Raw genomic sequence first — 16,104 nt, forward strand, 5'->3', positions numbered from 1 at the left:
GGTGTCATTATATAAAGCGATAATTTGATTTCTAACATGTCTTTCAAAACAGATTAATTTAGAATTAACGTATGTAAAAATATCCATATTCCTGGCCGTTATAAACATTCACACGATTCACAATTCCATTAGTTTTTCCCAATTTGTCCACCCTGTTGGATACACAATTTTTAATAAAATCCCTAGCAACAACTTTTCCCGGTCAAATTACACCGCTACCCATAGATAGGGAAAAATATATATTCTTCACGAAGCGTGTTGATGGGGCAATGATGCACTTGAGATTCATCGATTTTTATGTCTAGCAGCATCGATAAACTTTAGTCATATTCGGATGATGCAGATAAACACACAACGCGTAAATTTTATAATAATTCCACACAGTTCAGTTTGATGACTCGCAAAGGTGTTTTTCTCTATGAATACATCGATTGTTGGGGGAAACACGATGAAACGCGATTACCTGCAAAGAAGCATTTCTACTCGCACCTCTGCGATGCAAATATTTCAGACGTCGATTATGAATACGCTAAAGATGTTTGGGGGGGAATTTCATTTAGAGTCATTGGGGGGGCTATTTAGATTTATATTTAAAGACTGATGACCAAAATGTAAACACTTACAGACATTCTTACAAATTTGTGTCTCGAAGAGGAAGAACACTTTCTATATTCACACATTTAAAGACTGATGTTCTTTTGCGTGCTGATATTTTTCAAAATTTCTGAGCCAGCTGCTTCAAAACATATGATTTTGATCCGTTGCGCTACTACACAGGGCCGGGACTTGCTTTCGACGCTATGCTGAAATACACGGGAGTAAATTTACAATAAATACTAAATTTTCTTGGGAACTTGGACAGAATTGATCAGATTCAACTTATCAAAATTTGCAACGTTTCGTTGGTTTCATTTATTTTCCAACTTCATCAGGCAAGCTGTAACAGATGTACATAAACTTTAAAATTAAGTTGCATAAAACAATAGACATGATACATGTAAGTTACAAATTCAGAAATAATAAACTAAACAAAATTACAAAATATTTACTTTTGAGGTTAAATCATCGTTAAAATCCTTTGGTTCATAACATCAAGTCAAAAATATGTTTAAATAAGACTAGACAGATATATACATTTTTTTTAATAAAATTATAAATTCATTGTGCCAATAAATCAATTTAAATAAAATAAAATGGACAAATATAATGATGGACAAATACACATGTCAAACGTAGTGACTCTTAAATCACAGACTGTACTACTCTCACACAGTGTGATAGAACGTGTGGAGCTCGCATTATCTGTATTGTCAACATGACTCTGTTGTCCATGACTACTACTATTCATATTGTGCGCGAAAGTTCAACCTCTAAGTAAAATAAAAATAATTACTATGACTTCACTAAATCCTTAACATCATTTATCAGGTCACTGTAAATTGTACTGAGGTTTTGCGTGTCGGATCTAAAATTGACACAATTCATCGCCTTAATAAAAATCATTTCACTTAGGTTTCTCTTCATGTAATTTTTCTCCAGATCTAAAATCTCAACATCCTCGAACTGAAAGTTATGACCATCCTCAACAAAGTGATGTTCCGCTAATGCTGTTTTGTTGTTTTTTATGGACTTCTCAGGCCTGCAGTCAAGTTTGTGTTGTCTCACTCTGGCTTTTAATTTTTGCCTGGTCTGTCCAACGTACCATTTGCCACACGAGCACGGAATCCTGTATACCAGGCCAGATCTATCTTCTTTCTCCACTTTGTCTTTTAGCCGGGAAAATAGATCCTTAACCTTGAATACATTATAGAATACCAACTTGCAGTTGGTGTGCCTAAATAAAGATCCCAGTCTTGGTGACAAGCCTTTTATGTAGGGAAATCTGCTAAACGACCAATTCCTGTTGACATTGTTGCTCCTGATGTTGTTTCTAATCCTCTCGGACACAATTTTCTCACACTTGCTGATGACTTTGTTTGGATAATTGTTAGATGACAGTAATCTTCTAACCATGCGAATACTTTCCTTGGTCTTGTTCACATGACTCAAGCGCATGGCTCTGTTCAAAAACCCTTTTACAACCCCCAATTTCTGGCTCAATGGATGATTGGAATTAAAATTCAAAATTCTTCCTGAGCTGTACGGTTTCTTGAACCAAGAAGTTATAAGATCACCATCTTCTGATCTTTCTATTAGTATGTCCAAAAAAGGCAACTTCCCGTTATTCTCAACTTCCAAGGTCAACTGGATGTCCTTGTCAACACTATTAAACACATCTAAGATGCTGTCTACTTTATCCTTGTCTATTGTTTTATGCAACTTAATTTTAAAGTTTATGTACATCTGTTACAGCTTGTCTGATGAAGTTGGAAAATAAATGAAACCAACGAAACGTTGCAAATTTTGATAAGTTGAATCTGATCAATTCTGTCCAAGTTCCCAAGAAAATTTAGTATTTATTACATTTAACATGGATGAGAACCAAGATTTGGATTTTAGAAAACTGGGAGGTTTTTTCAGACGCATAAGACAAGATTTCGATATAAGTACATGTAAGATGGTTAAAGATTTAACCCGTTGCCATAAGAAACTAGCCAACATGAGGAATAGACGGAATTTCTTACTTAGATGCCGAGCCAACAACTTAATTCCTCTACATATTTTTAATAAGGTGGACTACATTTACACCGTCTGTTTAGATGATCACCCGTTTAGAAGAGAAGTTAGTCACGTATTGTTGAGTACTAGAACCAAGCTACTAAATCTAGAAATCAAGATTACCTTGTGGAAGATTGATAATTTACTACGTACGATAGATAACCTCAAAAGAAACGTGGAGTCCCGTTTTCCATTAGTTTTATGGATGCAAACTTTGAACAAGCTCCATAATTACTACGAGAGCAATTTTAAGAAAATAAAAAAACAAAACATCAAAAAGTTTGGGAAGCTACAAGACAAGATGACTGACAATGTAGAACAAAAAGTTGGAAACAGAATTTATAATTTTACTGATACAGTTTTACCATCAGAAGTCCAGAAGATCTTGGAGTTAGATTTTAACTATGGACTACCAACAACGAATATCAATCAACCGGTCGTTACAATTATTAAGGATCTGGAGGGATGTATCGACAAAGTGAAAGATGACGAGTTATCCAACGAGGGTTTGACGGAAGTGAGAAATAATCTGAGAGCAAGAGGTGTAAATATTGTGACAAATCACATTAAATATCGGCGTAGAAGCAACAGCAATCACAAGAAAAACTTCAACCTAGTTAAAAATATCAAAGTCACAAGAAATTTCTTTAAACAACATGAAGATCTCTTAGTAATGCGCTCAGATAAAGGTAATTCAACAGTGGTCATGTACAAAGAAGAATACCTCACAGAAATGAATAAGTTGGTTGGCGACCGTAAAACATATGAAAAGATCAAAAGAGATCCTACGTCAAAGCTACAAAACATAAGCAACCGCTTAATAAAGAAGCTTGTGGATATTGGTATCCTTGACAACATCCAAGGTAAGCTAATGCGAACTCACAGTGCATTGGCACCAAGAATCTATGGCTTAAGGAAAACCCACAAACCTGGGTGTAAACTTAGACCAGTGGTCAGTAGCATAGGATCACCAGGTTATGAGATCGCCAATTTTGTTCATAAGAGTCTGCTACCGTTCGTAATGAGTCTGAAATATAATGTGACAGATTCATTTCATTTTTTAGACCAAATCAAACTGAAAAAGGTAAACGAAGACCATGTTTTAATATCACTGGACGTAGTATCTCTTTTTACTAATGTTTATAACAGTTTAATAAGGAAAATCATCATTGAGCGGTGGGATGAAATCCAGAAATTTGTGCAATTGGACCAGACTACTCTACTAGAGCTTATTGATTTTTGTTACGACTCGGGATATTTCATGTTTGATGGCAATTTTTACCTTCAGAAGGAAGGATGTGCTATGGGGAGTCCAGCAAGTCCTTCAATTGCAATCATTGCAGTAGATTATGTTGTTTCAATGGCGTTGACTCACCTTGACTTTGAAATTCCGATTATTAAGTCGTATGTTGATGATCTCTTCGCAGTGGTTCCAAAGGATAAAGTAGACAGCATCTTAGATGTGTTTAATAGTGTTGACAAGGACATCCAGTTGACCTTGGAAGTTGAGAATAACGGGAAGTTGCCTTTTTTGGACATACTAATAGAAAGATCAGAAGATGGTGATCTTATAACTTCTTGGTTCAAGAAACCGTACAGCTCAGGAAGAATTTTGAATTTTAATTCCAATCATCCATTGAGCCAGAAATTGGGGGTTGTAAAAGGGTTTTTGAACAGAGCCATGCGCTTGAGTCATGTGAACAAGACCAAGGAAAGTATTCGCATGGTTAGAAGATTACTGTCATCTAACAATTATCCAAACAAAGTCATCAGCAAGTGTGAGAAAATTGTGTCCGAGAGGATTAGAAACAACATCAGGAGCAACAATGTCAACAGGAATTGGTCGTTTAGCAGATTTCCCTACATAAAAGGCTTGTCACCAAGACTGGGATCTTTATTTAGGCACACCAACTGCAAGTTGGTATTCTATAATGTATTCAAGGTTAAGGATCTATTTTCCCGGCTAAAAGACAAAGTGGAGAAAGAAGATAGATCTGGCCTGGTATACAGGATTCCGTGCTCGTGTGGCAAATGGTACGTTGGACAGACCAGGCAAAAATTAAAAGCCAGAGTGAGACAACACAAACTTGACTGCAGGCCTGAGAAGTCCATAAAAAACAACAAAACAGCATTAGCGGAACATCACTTTGTTGAGGATGGTCATAACTTTCAGTTCGAGGATGTTGAGATTTTAGATCTGGAGAAAAATTACATGAAGAGAAACCTAAGTGAAATGATTTTTATTAAGGCGATGAATTGTGTCAATTTTAGATCCGACACGCAAAACCTCAGTACAATTTACAGTGACCTGATAAATGATGTTAAGGATTTAGTGAAGTCATAGTAATTATTTTTATTTTACTTAGAGGTTGAACTTTCGCGCACAATATGAATAGTAGTAGTCATGGACAACAGAGTCATGTTGACAATACAGATAATGCGAGCTCCACACGTTCTATCACACTGTGTGAGAGTAGTACAGTCTGTGATTTAAGAGTCACTACGTTTGACATGTGTATTTGTCCATCATTATATTTGTCCATTTTATTTTATTTAAATTGATTTATTGGCACAATGAATTTATAATTTTATTAAAAAAAATGTATATATCTGTCTAGTCTTATTTAAACATATTTTTGACTTGATGTTATGAACCAAAGGATTTTAACGATGATTTAACCTCAAAAGTAAATATTTTGTAATTTTGTTTAGTTTATTATTTCTGAATTTGTAACTTACATGTATCATGTCTATTGTTTTATGCAACTTAATTTTAAAGTTTATGTACATCTGTTACAGCTTGCCTGATGAAGTTGGAAAATAAATGAAACCAACGAAACGTTGCAAATTTTGATAAGTTGAATCTGATCAATTCTGTCCAAGTTCCCAAGAAAATTTAGTATTTATTACATTTAACATGGATGAGAACCAAGATTTAAATTTACAATATTCTAATCGACACGCTCGGGCCAATAACAGGTTTATGGGGAAAGATTTTGATCCTAGTAACGTGGAATCGTAACTCAGGTATTTTGGCGTAAACAATCTATACGATTCGTTCAAGTGGTGGCATAATCCTATCGATATATCAACTCACTCGGACGATCCGCCGATCGATTACATCCTTAATCGGTGGATATCCGAATATCCTATAGAGCTTTACAAGGATCATCAAGATTTTAATTCGTTTGTCTCGAGCACTTCACACCTCGGGTTCTGATGAAGGATGGGAACAATGGAAAAATTATGACCGAATTCATCAGGGATACAAGTAAAACTGGGCACATTTACCATTAAAGTTAGCAAACGTGTCAAGGATGCCGAAAGTGCAACGTTGAACACCATCACGTTTAACTATTATAAGCATCGCATGGGGAGGCTTACAAAGAGTCGGTCCATACCAGAACGCCTAATACGCAGTAAAAAACATGAAGTTGGCCCCATTGTACTGAAAAATTGACGTTGAATTGGCAAGACTGTAATATGCAACTGGTACCTGGACAAACAGACGCAATACCTTGAGGGGTTTACCACCACCCCCACAATAAACCAACCATAGGATAGAACTGTGGACATAGAACTGCTGTAAGGATAACCCATCATCAAACAGAGACATTTCCTGGTCAATACGATAGATCCATGTGAAACTGCACACATTTACCACCACGGATGAGGATGAAACGAAAATATGGCAACGGTGTTAAAGTGAGTAAGCGTGTCAAGGATGTAAAAATTCAACGATGAATAGCATCACGTTTAATGATTATAAGAACCGTCTGAGGGGCTTACCAAGAGTTGACCCACCCCACAGTGTTTAATACGTAGTAAAAAAAAAAAAAAATGAGAAAACAAAATACAAAGTTAGCTCCATTGTACGGCAAAAATTGACGCTGAGCTGGTAAGACGGTAATATGCAACTGATATCTGGGCAAAGAGGCACCAGACCTTGGAGGCTGTGCTACAACCTCGCAATAAACTATCCGTAGGATAGAACTGAGGGCATAGAACCGTTGTAAATATATACGTTGACACACGGGGCGATCCTTCATGAAGCAGAGACGTTTCGCCAGCAATACGATATTGAGCAGATCGAAGTTTCAAAATTCGAATACCATGTAAATTCTTGTATTCATCAATTATTTATTTATTTATTATTAATATATTGAGCAATTATTCATATTTATTCGTTTACCACGAGAAAAGTTTTCAGAAAATGAAAAAAAGTTTCCAGAAAACGAAAAAAAGTTTTCTGAAAATGAAAATAAAGTTTTCCAAAAAATAAAATGTGTAATCATCGTATGGAAAAATTGCATATTATCATTATTATTATCATTATTATTATTATTATTATTTTCATAGTACAGAGTATGGCACATGTGCGTACAAAGGAGATAAAATGTGGAAATATTTGTGTATTCAAAATCTTTCATTGTAATTCGGAAAATACATACAAATTATGTTACATGTCTGTTTTATTTATTCAACTATTGTGCGAAGTATCAAAACCCAACTACTTCACATAGAACAGATTCCCCCGTTTGCGTAATACTTTCTCCACAAGGGAGCCGTCGCGTCGGGATATTTCACTTTGTTGAGCTCTTCCTCGTAGAAACCCCCCTCGATGGAATGATCTTGAAAATCGGTAAGTTTGTAGGTGGGTGGATTGGTATTTTTCACCTCACTCACGGTGAATATTTCTGTCGTCCAATTGGGTGTATAGCCTTTTTCGAATACATTCTTGTACTTGCTGATTCGAACTCTATCACTTACACTGAATTTCCGCGCTCGATCACTTCGTTTGATTTGCCGAGGCTTGTACACGCTACGATACAGCTGTTTTTCATTCTCCGTGCTAACATCCACCGGTTTCATCCGAATCGTGCGATGTTTGGTGTTGTTGTAGGACTTCATTAAATCATCCAAAATATTAATCCACTCGTACGATCCTTGGAGAGTAAACCGCTTCCACATTTTATTTTTCAATGATCGATTAAAACGTTCGCATATCGACGCCTTTAAGTTGCTGAATGTCGAATACATGTTGCTGTAAAATTCTTTGCCTTGATCAATGTGCAGATGTGTAGTGTAACGTGGCGTTTCAGAGTCGCCCGTCACAAGGGCACACAACCGTTATTATTTCTAGTTTGCGCGTCTTCAGCAGGGTACTCTAACCGAACTCGATACAAAATAGGCAATAACTACTTTTAACTAATTCTTTCTTCGTAAATTCTGTATTTCGCGCTTCGGCGCACGCTAATAAGGTACTTGGACGACAACGATCACGACCACCGAGGGACCGATATCTACCGTTTCCAGCTCTCGACGACTTCGCCTACCGACGGTCTAATCAGACTATACTGGCTACCTTGGTGCACTTCTCTTGCTACCGGGGTAGCATCCACCCAAACCTTCCGTATCGCCTCGACTGCCGGTGAACAGGAAGATAAAAATCCTCCCGACGGCCGAGGGCACCGCTCCTCAAGGAGGAACCAGCTGCCCGCTCTATCGGATGCCGTAAGGATGGCGTGAAGGGCAGACCGTAGCCTGCCATCTTCCGACTTACCGGCCTGGTGCCGGACCGACCCCAAACCACTACGTTCAGATTGATAAAGCCATCGTTCCGAGGATCGACGGAGCCTTCCTGTTGGCAAGGACTAATTGTGTGGGTCGTGGTCCACGGTTTAGCCAACCGTCTGACTGCATGACCTCGGGTATAGGCAGCCGGTTACTGCCTGTACAAAGCCGGTGAAAGTGAACAGTGAGGCGTCACTCTCCACTCGGTAACTCTGACCGAGAGGCACCCTGTGTATGCCTCTGTCAAAGAAGTCCCCGATGATAGGCAACCTGGACAGTAAACTGAAGCAGCTATTAAATCGTACGAGTTGGTGTCAATAACGAAATCACGAGCAGCACATTACGCCACATCTAGCGGTAATCTCCGAAAACGCATGACCACGCCGCAACCAATATTTGCCACAGGGGGATGGCCTATTTGCGGTGGGGGTCAACCAACCAATCAGAGGGAAGAAGAATCACCTCACGACAACCGCGAGATCGGCGAGCCGAACTCCGACCTCTTATTCTACGCTTGACCTGCTGAGTGATAGCTACGAATTTCTGAATCCTCCCTGTTGGGATTTTTACTCAGGATAATAAAGGTGCACTTCTATTTTTAATTGAATAAACACAAATAACAGTATTTTTATTGAATAACGAAACAATTTGAATAGTGGGTAGAGGAGAGGTTTTGTTTGTGATCATGTCCGTTACACGGCATAGAGAGTACTACCTCTCAAGAGCCTACAAAAGAAAAAGAAAAAAAACAAAAACATAGAAAAGGAAAGCTCATAACAGTGGATTATATCTCATGCCACTGGTGGCACCACTTCTTTAACGATAACTGTTCGCTATTTGATAGCTAGTAGTTCGACCGAACCGCGTGGAAGGTGTGGGTCGCTGAAGTCAAAGATGAGTTTGTTTTTATTTTTGTTTTTATTTTACATCTTATTTATTTTATTTACATATATACAGGTTAGAATACTGGTTGCCAAGTAATAATAGGAGAGGTTTGTGTCCTTTTAAATTGTGGTGGAGGCTGCAGCGAGGATGTCGGGCGTCGAGGGGGGTCAGTCTCAGTCCTAGGTGGCGGCGTGTACCGGCTCTCTGGAGAGCTTGGTGGTGTCGGGGGACGGCGGTTCTCAGCCGTCTTTACAGGAGACTCCCACTCACTGTCGGTCGTCTGGGTGGCAGTCGACACAAACGAGCGCTGCGGCTCGGGAAATGGGGAGACTGGAGCCGGGATGCGTCTGTGGTAGCTTGGTGAAGTCAGTCGAGCTCTCCGGACATCCCACAAGGAAAGTAACACAGTTGGAGGTCTGGTGAGAGGCCGTGACGGGATCTCGATAGGATGCAGTATCCAAGGAACTGGCGGGTTTGAAGCTGCTGTGTTTGTCAGTGGGCTGGCCGCAGCCAGATAAACAGGATCCGTCATGCAATTGGTGTGCTGTTCGGTCTGTCTTATAACGTGTCGTCGTAGCGTCAGTCAAACGTCGTAGCGTCAGTCAAACGTCGGCGTAGCGTTGAGGAGTAGGTACGGCGTGGCGTTGAAGCGTCAGCGTCGGTAGGGTTTGTCAGGACGAGGTGAACCCGAAGTGTCCTGCCGATCGGTCTGATCGGTTGTCTCTTATTGCAGCGTCGGTTGGTCTTTGGCAGCGGGAGACCACGTTGGTTGATTACGCAACGCGCTCGGCTGCGTGGGTGGCGTGAGCGGCGCGCGTGACGTCACACTTTCTTCTGGGTCGCGTGATTGGAAAGTGTGAAAGGCTGGTTGCCTCGCGTGGGTTGGAAGGCGCGCGACCAACGAGTTGCGTTCACAATGTTGTTGTGAACAATAACAGACTTTTGCTTTCTAGCGGGAACTTCTTAATACTCAATGTTTCAACACTCCCGATATAAGCTCTCGATCCTTCTTCCTTTACCGCTACCGTTTCTATCTTACTATCGTTTTGCTCTACTGTTAGCTTCTTCCTGTAAATTCAAGTCCTTTCCGTCCTTCCTGTTTTTCCTTGTTTGATATCATAAGTTTCATTTAAAGTAGACTCAGTGTTGTGTGCCTGTGATCGTCTGTTAAGGCAAGGCTTCTGCCTCTGTATTGTATCGTTACGAAGTTGCTCATAATTTCTATTCTTATGGTATTCATCGACTTTACGTGAATCATGGTCCACGGATTAGAGTTGCAATAAGCCGCCGTGTGACTGCATGATTTCGGTCAATAATTATTTTCGTGTCTGAGGGACCTTGTAACTGCCGAATAATTAATTCTTTTGTATTTATAACTTTTCTGATTATTTGTGAATTTCTATTAGTCTGCTTCTGTATTTTCTTTCGTATTTTGAGCCCTATTGGCTTTACGTTTCATTCCATACTTTTTGTAATAGCAGTGTGCCTTATATTTCATTTCTGTTATTGCTTATTATATTTTTATTTATTTTTGTGCCTATTGTATCGTATATCGAGTTCCTTGGAGTATAACCGAGCGTAGAATCAGCCTCTAAATATAACTTCGCGTTGAAGTCCCCGGCCACGATGATCCTACCCCTTGTTGACCAGATGCTGGCCTGCAGGTCGTCCACCTGGGCCTCGAAGTCGCTGATCGCGACGTTGGGCGAGAAATAGCAGCTAAAGATTGTTAAGCCACTCGTTCTCGCCCAGACGAACCCCTCCCCTCTTCCCTCCAGCGTGTGGGTGCCCGGGAGGTTGTTCGTCGCCGTTATTGCCGCGTTCCCCCTCCGGTCCACCAGCCAGCTTCCCTGCTTCCCCGCGCCGCTGGGTTTCGATACTATCAGGATCCCGGCCCTTTGAGTGGCAGCGGTCTGGCTCAGCAGGTCCTGGGCCGCACGTCTCCGGTTAAGGTTGAGCTGGAGTATTACTACTCCAGGTCCGCCCCCGGGTCCCGTGGTGTCATTCCCTCTCACTCCTGACATGTTGTGGCGCTAAAATCGAGCCTCCGCCCGAATGAGACACCCAGCGTGGTGGGGGAGAGCATTACTGCCGTCACCCCCGACGTTCTTGCTTCCCGCGTAGATGGTGGGTTGTTCACCCTACCGGCAGCCCTCCCGCCCTGCCGGAGCTTGGCTTTTTGCAGCTCCTCTTTGAAGGTACTGCAGCGGCCGCTCCCGGAGAAGTGATCGGCTCTCAATCCACGGTTACTGCAGATAAGACACCTCGGGCTGGTTCCCTGGCACTCCCTCTCCTTGTGCCCCTCCGCTCCACATTCCTACAGGCATTGGAGTTATCAGTGCCGAGGCATTGTGCAGCGTGGTGCCCGTACCCCTGGCACCGGTGGCACCTGTCTACCGAGATCCTCTCACGGATCCGGCAGACTGTCCACCCTATCTTCATTTTCCCGAGGGCCAGCAGCTTCCGGGCAGTCCGCTCTGGTATCTTGCACAGCGCGGCCTGGGTGTCTCGGAAGCCTACCCTCATTCTAATTGGTGCCATCAGAGGAGCTTTCAGGGCGTTCGAGAAGGCCGCCCTTACTTCCTCCTCCGCGGTCACCTCGTCCAAGTCTCTGACCTCCACGGTCGTGGACGACTCCAGGGTCGAGCCCTTCGTCTGTTCCCCCAGCACGCCCCTGACCGCTTCGCTCAGAGCCTGGACGCCACTAGCTCCTTTTACCTCGAGGAGGACGTCTCCCCCCCTCGTCCTCCTTACTGTGGTGACGTTGGCCCCAGCCTTTTCTGGGTCCACTCCCACCTTGACCTTTTTAAGGATGTCGGCATAGTTGTTGCCGCTTGTCACCTTAATGAGGACGGCATCGGGGCGCACCGGCTTCCTCTTCGGCCCACCCTTCGACGGAGCTGCTGCTGTCGTCTCCTTCTGGGCTGGTGTAGGTACCGAGGTAGCGGGTTTGGCCGTCCCCTTAGGGCGGCCTCTCCTCACTACTTCGCTCCAGCCTTCTGTTCTGCCCTTTTCCTTCTCCTCGGGTCGCGGCCGCTTTTCTGCCGCACCCGCCGACGGGGAGATCTCCTCCCTCTTGGCTGTCGTTTCGGCTGCCTGCTGCTGTTGTGGTGCTTGTCGCGGTTCCCGCACTGTCTGGGTCGCCTTGTCCCCCGTCCCACGTGGAGCCTTGGCCGCCGCCAGCTCCTCCTCCATCTTCCTCCAAGCTCTTTCGACCTGACGGGCGTCTATGACCGCCTTCGCCGTGTCTTCCTTCAACGTCACGTTTATGTTTTTGTGGACGAGGGCGAAGCCCTTTATGCCCTCGATGAGGGCAATCAGGGACTTCAGGCACTCCCTCCTCAGGCACTCCCTCCCTCCCACTTACCCCCGTGGTGCTTCTGGTAGCGCTGAGGCAACTCATTGTCCTTGCCCCCTCTTTATCCATGGTCTTAGGGATCGCTCCCTTCGGTCTGGGCGCGTCTACCTTTGCCTGCTTCTTGGGCGCCTCCAGGTCGACGAGGACAAGCGGCGTCTGGACAGGCACCGGCTCCCTCATTTGGATCTCAACGCTGATGTTCCGCTTGGGCGGTGGTGGTGACCTTCGGAGGCTGGTCCTTCTCGCGAAGGGGTCCACCTCAAAAATACCTCGTATTCCATATCATTATCATTATTTTGGTTTTTGTTTTGAGAAGTCATATTAATTGTTTTAGTCTAACGACGGTTCGGCCATCATGGCAGCTGCACCGCAGTACAGCATCTATCCCCGCCGGAAAGAACCCTAATCCCGTACTCGCACAGAAGCTGCTTTCAGCATGTAGGGTGGTCAGCCCTATCCGTGCGATCCCCCCCGTCCCCCTTACCTCTTTAGGGTCTTCCGTCCGGGGGATTCCCCTGTCAATCCGAGCCAGGGTAGGCCCCCATTCGGGTAAGACCTTGCCGGAAATACCCTACCGGCTTCGGGTATGAGGAAATACTAATCAGGTAATCCTTCATACATCCGCCTGAGGTCCAAGATTCAACCCTCCGCTTGGCTCCAGACAGCTGCAAATAGCGGTTTTCCCACTTCAAACCTGCGGATTCCTAGAAACCCACAGGAAAGGTACAGACATTTTTTGCAGCCCCGGTCGGCCGGATTACTGGTCCGACCTTGGCTCGTCTCGGTGGAATATCCTCAGAGACCCCGACCACATCCCATTCATTCACTTTCCATCCATCACCATTCCCTCACCCAGCCCCGGGAGGCTAGGCCGGTTGTACTTAGTAGGCGCTCGTCTAGGATCGCCTCCACCCTGAGATTTTGAGGTCCCATGGCGTCGGGTCCACTAGATTCATTGCGGCCGACAAGCCCCTACACCACGCCAAAGTGACAACCGACGTAGGGGAACTTAACCTAACCTAACCTAACCTTACCTAACCTAACCTTTTTTTTTGCCGAAGATCCACTGCCGAGTTGGAGTTCCTCAGGTCAGGGGCAAGGAACCGCCTTTCGGCATTATATCTTGCACCCGATCCAGCGGACTCGATGGGGCACCGTAGCGTGCCCCCCTCAGGGGGCCAGCCCGGGCACCTTCACCTCGCCCGTCAGGGTAGCCACCAGGGGACAAAGTTAGGTTCAGTTAGGCCCGTCTACTTTTCTCAACCGGGCTTCGGACCGGCTATGGCAGTCACCCCTGGTCGGGAGCCCCTCCCCGTGGAGACGCGGGGTAGCCCCCTTCCAAGGGATGTTAGGCACTCTCGGTTTCGAACACCTTTCTGCTATATAAGCTAAGGTCCCTCTATTTTGAGCACCCTCTTTTCTATGTCTCTCTGTGATCTAAAAAAGAAGAAACCGTGTTACTTCCATGTATGAGTAGCTAGGAGCAAGTAAATACGTTAAAATGTAGAGGTGATGTCCAATAATTAGAATAAATATATAGAATAAATAGAATAAATAAATGGAGTAAATAGATAAATAAATAGTAAGTGTGTAAAATAGGTAAATACGTGTATTATAAATTAGTATAGAGTTTAAAATAGAAATAGAAGTAAGTTACGATAATAAAACATGTTACTAGACTCGGTGTAAATATGAATAAATAAATTATGAGTTATTTATTATTTAGTTGCGTGTATGTTTACTAGTTTGGGAGATTCAGTACCCCATTTCCCTAACATACTTCTCTTTCGAGATGATCTCGTGGATCACCGCGCTTATCTCTTCCCATCTTGCTCTGCTCTTTAGCATTTCGGGGATCAGGTTGTCCGGGTTCATCTGCACTCCTGAGTTTCCCTGCCATCTGTGGTCCCTGGAGGGGGCCTACTTTGGGCACCAGAAGATGGTGTGTTCCACGTCGTTGTTATCTGCAGTGCAGACAGAGCATTTTGCCTCCTGGCGGCGATGGAAGCGATGTAAATAGCTGTTGAAGACCCCATGCCCAGTTAGGGCCTGAGTTAGATGGTAGCTGCCTTCCCCATGTTTCCTCGTTAGCCAGGGCTCTATGTCCTCTATTATGCGCCTGGTCCATTGGCCAGTGGTCGTGTCACTTTTTCACTCCTCCTTCCACTGTTCCAGTGCCCACTTCACGCGTGCTTTCCTTCTCGTTTGTGGATGGCTTTCTGCTCCGCCCTTGTTAGGTTTTTACCGGTGTCCAGTGCCGAAATCCTTTCCTCTTGTTCCCATTGTTTGTATTTTTGCTGGGCAGTCAGCTCTAGAGGTTGAATGCCCGCAACGACCTTCAGTGCTGCATTTGATACGGTCCTGTACGCCGAGGTCACTCTCTTTGCGCCTGCCCTATGGATCTCTTTAAGTTTTTTCGCTCTAGTCTCTATACTCCTAGTTTGCCTAGGGCCTCCTATGTTGGGCATGATTCTCCCTATCTCATTCATCATACCAATAGCTTTTTTTGTAGTCTTATCGAAGTGTGTTGCGAAGCTCAGTTTTTGATCTAGGTATATTCTTAGGTACCGGAGTACCTTCCCAATAGGTATATTAAGGCCTCTGATTCGCACACTTTCCGGTGTTTGTATTCTACATCTTGTGAAGAAGACAATTTCTGTTTTTCGCACTGCTATTTCGAGTCCGAGTGCCTCTATCTGCTCAATTACCTCTTCCGCTGCCCTTGCTGATTTCCCTTCCACCAGGATGAGCGTGTCGTCTGCATAGCATGTCAGCGACATGTCCGGCGTCCTATATGTTTTCATTGGCACTTCGTTGTATGCAAGGTTCCATAATGTTGGTCCCAGGATGGATCCCTCTGGGACTCCCCTGGTTAACATAGCAGTTCTATCCCCCCCCCCCCCCCCCCCCCCGGCGTTGACGTTGACCAGTCTGTCGCGGAGGTACGAGCGTATAAGCCTCATTATATGTTCCGGGAGGTCTGCCTGTCTGGCTGTTCTTATTATTTCTGGCCAGGGGACTGTGCCGAAGGCATTCTTGATATCTATACATATTCCTGCCACCCATCTCTTGCGCCCAAGTCCCTGCCTTATCCTATCAACAACTTGTTGGATGGCATTTATTGTAGAGAGGCCTTCCCTGAAACCGTATTGGTGCCTATTTATGTACTGTCTGGACTTTAGGTGGTTTTTTATCCTAGTGTCGATGATCCTACCCAACGTTTTCCCCAATACATTGATCAGGCTTATCGGGCGATATTTCATAGGCTGACCCGCCGCCGGAGCAGTGTTCCCCTTGGGTATGAGGACCAGGTCGGAGGTCTTCCAGACGTTCGGGACGCAACCGAGGTCAAAGCATCTTATCAATACATCCCGAAGTGGGAGGGGGTTATGCCTATATATTTGTTTTATGATCTCCGGGTAGATGCCGTCTGGACCGGGTGCTTTTCCCACCTTAATCCGTCTTACCGCTAGATCCACTTCTTCTTGTGTCACTGCGATGTGCCCGTCTTCGGATTCGTGTGCCTGCATTAGCTCCCTGTCGTCCTCGGCGCTTAGCGTTGGGCCATCTGGAAAGAGTTCCGAGTATACCTTCATGGCCTCCTCGATGTTTGATATAACAATCAATAT

General features: G+C 44.1%; 2 protein-coding genes across 2 annotated transcripts; one reads left to right on the forward strand and one right to left on the reverse strand.

Moving 5' to 3' along the window:
• The first annotated feature begins 2,959 nt into the window (after positions 1-2,959).
• LOC107227010 lies at positions 2,960-5,002 on the forward strand. The gene has a single exon (XM_015668017.2). The coding sequence runs from the start codon at positions 2,960-2,962 to the stop codon at positions 5,000-5,002; it is 2,043 nt and encodes a 680-aa protein (XP_015523503.2).
• Positions 5,003-9,190: 4,188 nt separating this feature from the next.
• Positions 9,191-9,649, reverse strand: LOC124296610 (proline-rich receptor-like protein kinase PERK9). Its single transcript, XM_046746651.1, has one exon. The coding sequence runs from the start codon at positions 9,647-9,649 to the stop codon at positions 9,191-9,193; it is 459 nt and encodes a 152-aa protein (XP_046602607.1).
• Positions 9,650-16,104: the final 6,455 nt, after the last annotated feature.

The sequence above is a fragment of the Neodiprion lecontei genome, chromosome 1 (assembly GCF_021901455.1).
Source record: "Neodiprion lecontei isolate iyNeoLeco1 chromosome 1, iyNeoLeco1.1, whole genome shotgun sequence".
Classification (NCBI taxonomy): Eukaryota; Metazoa; Arthropoda; class Insecta; order Hymenoptera; family Diprionidae; genus Neodiprion; species Neodiprion lecontei.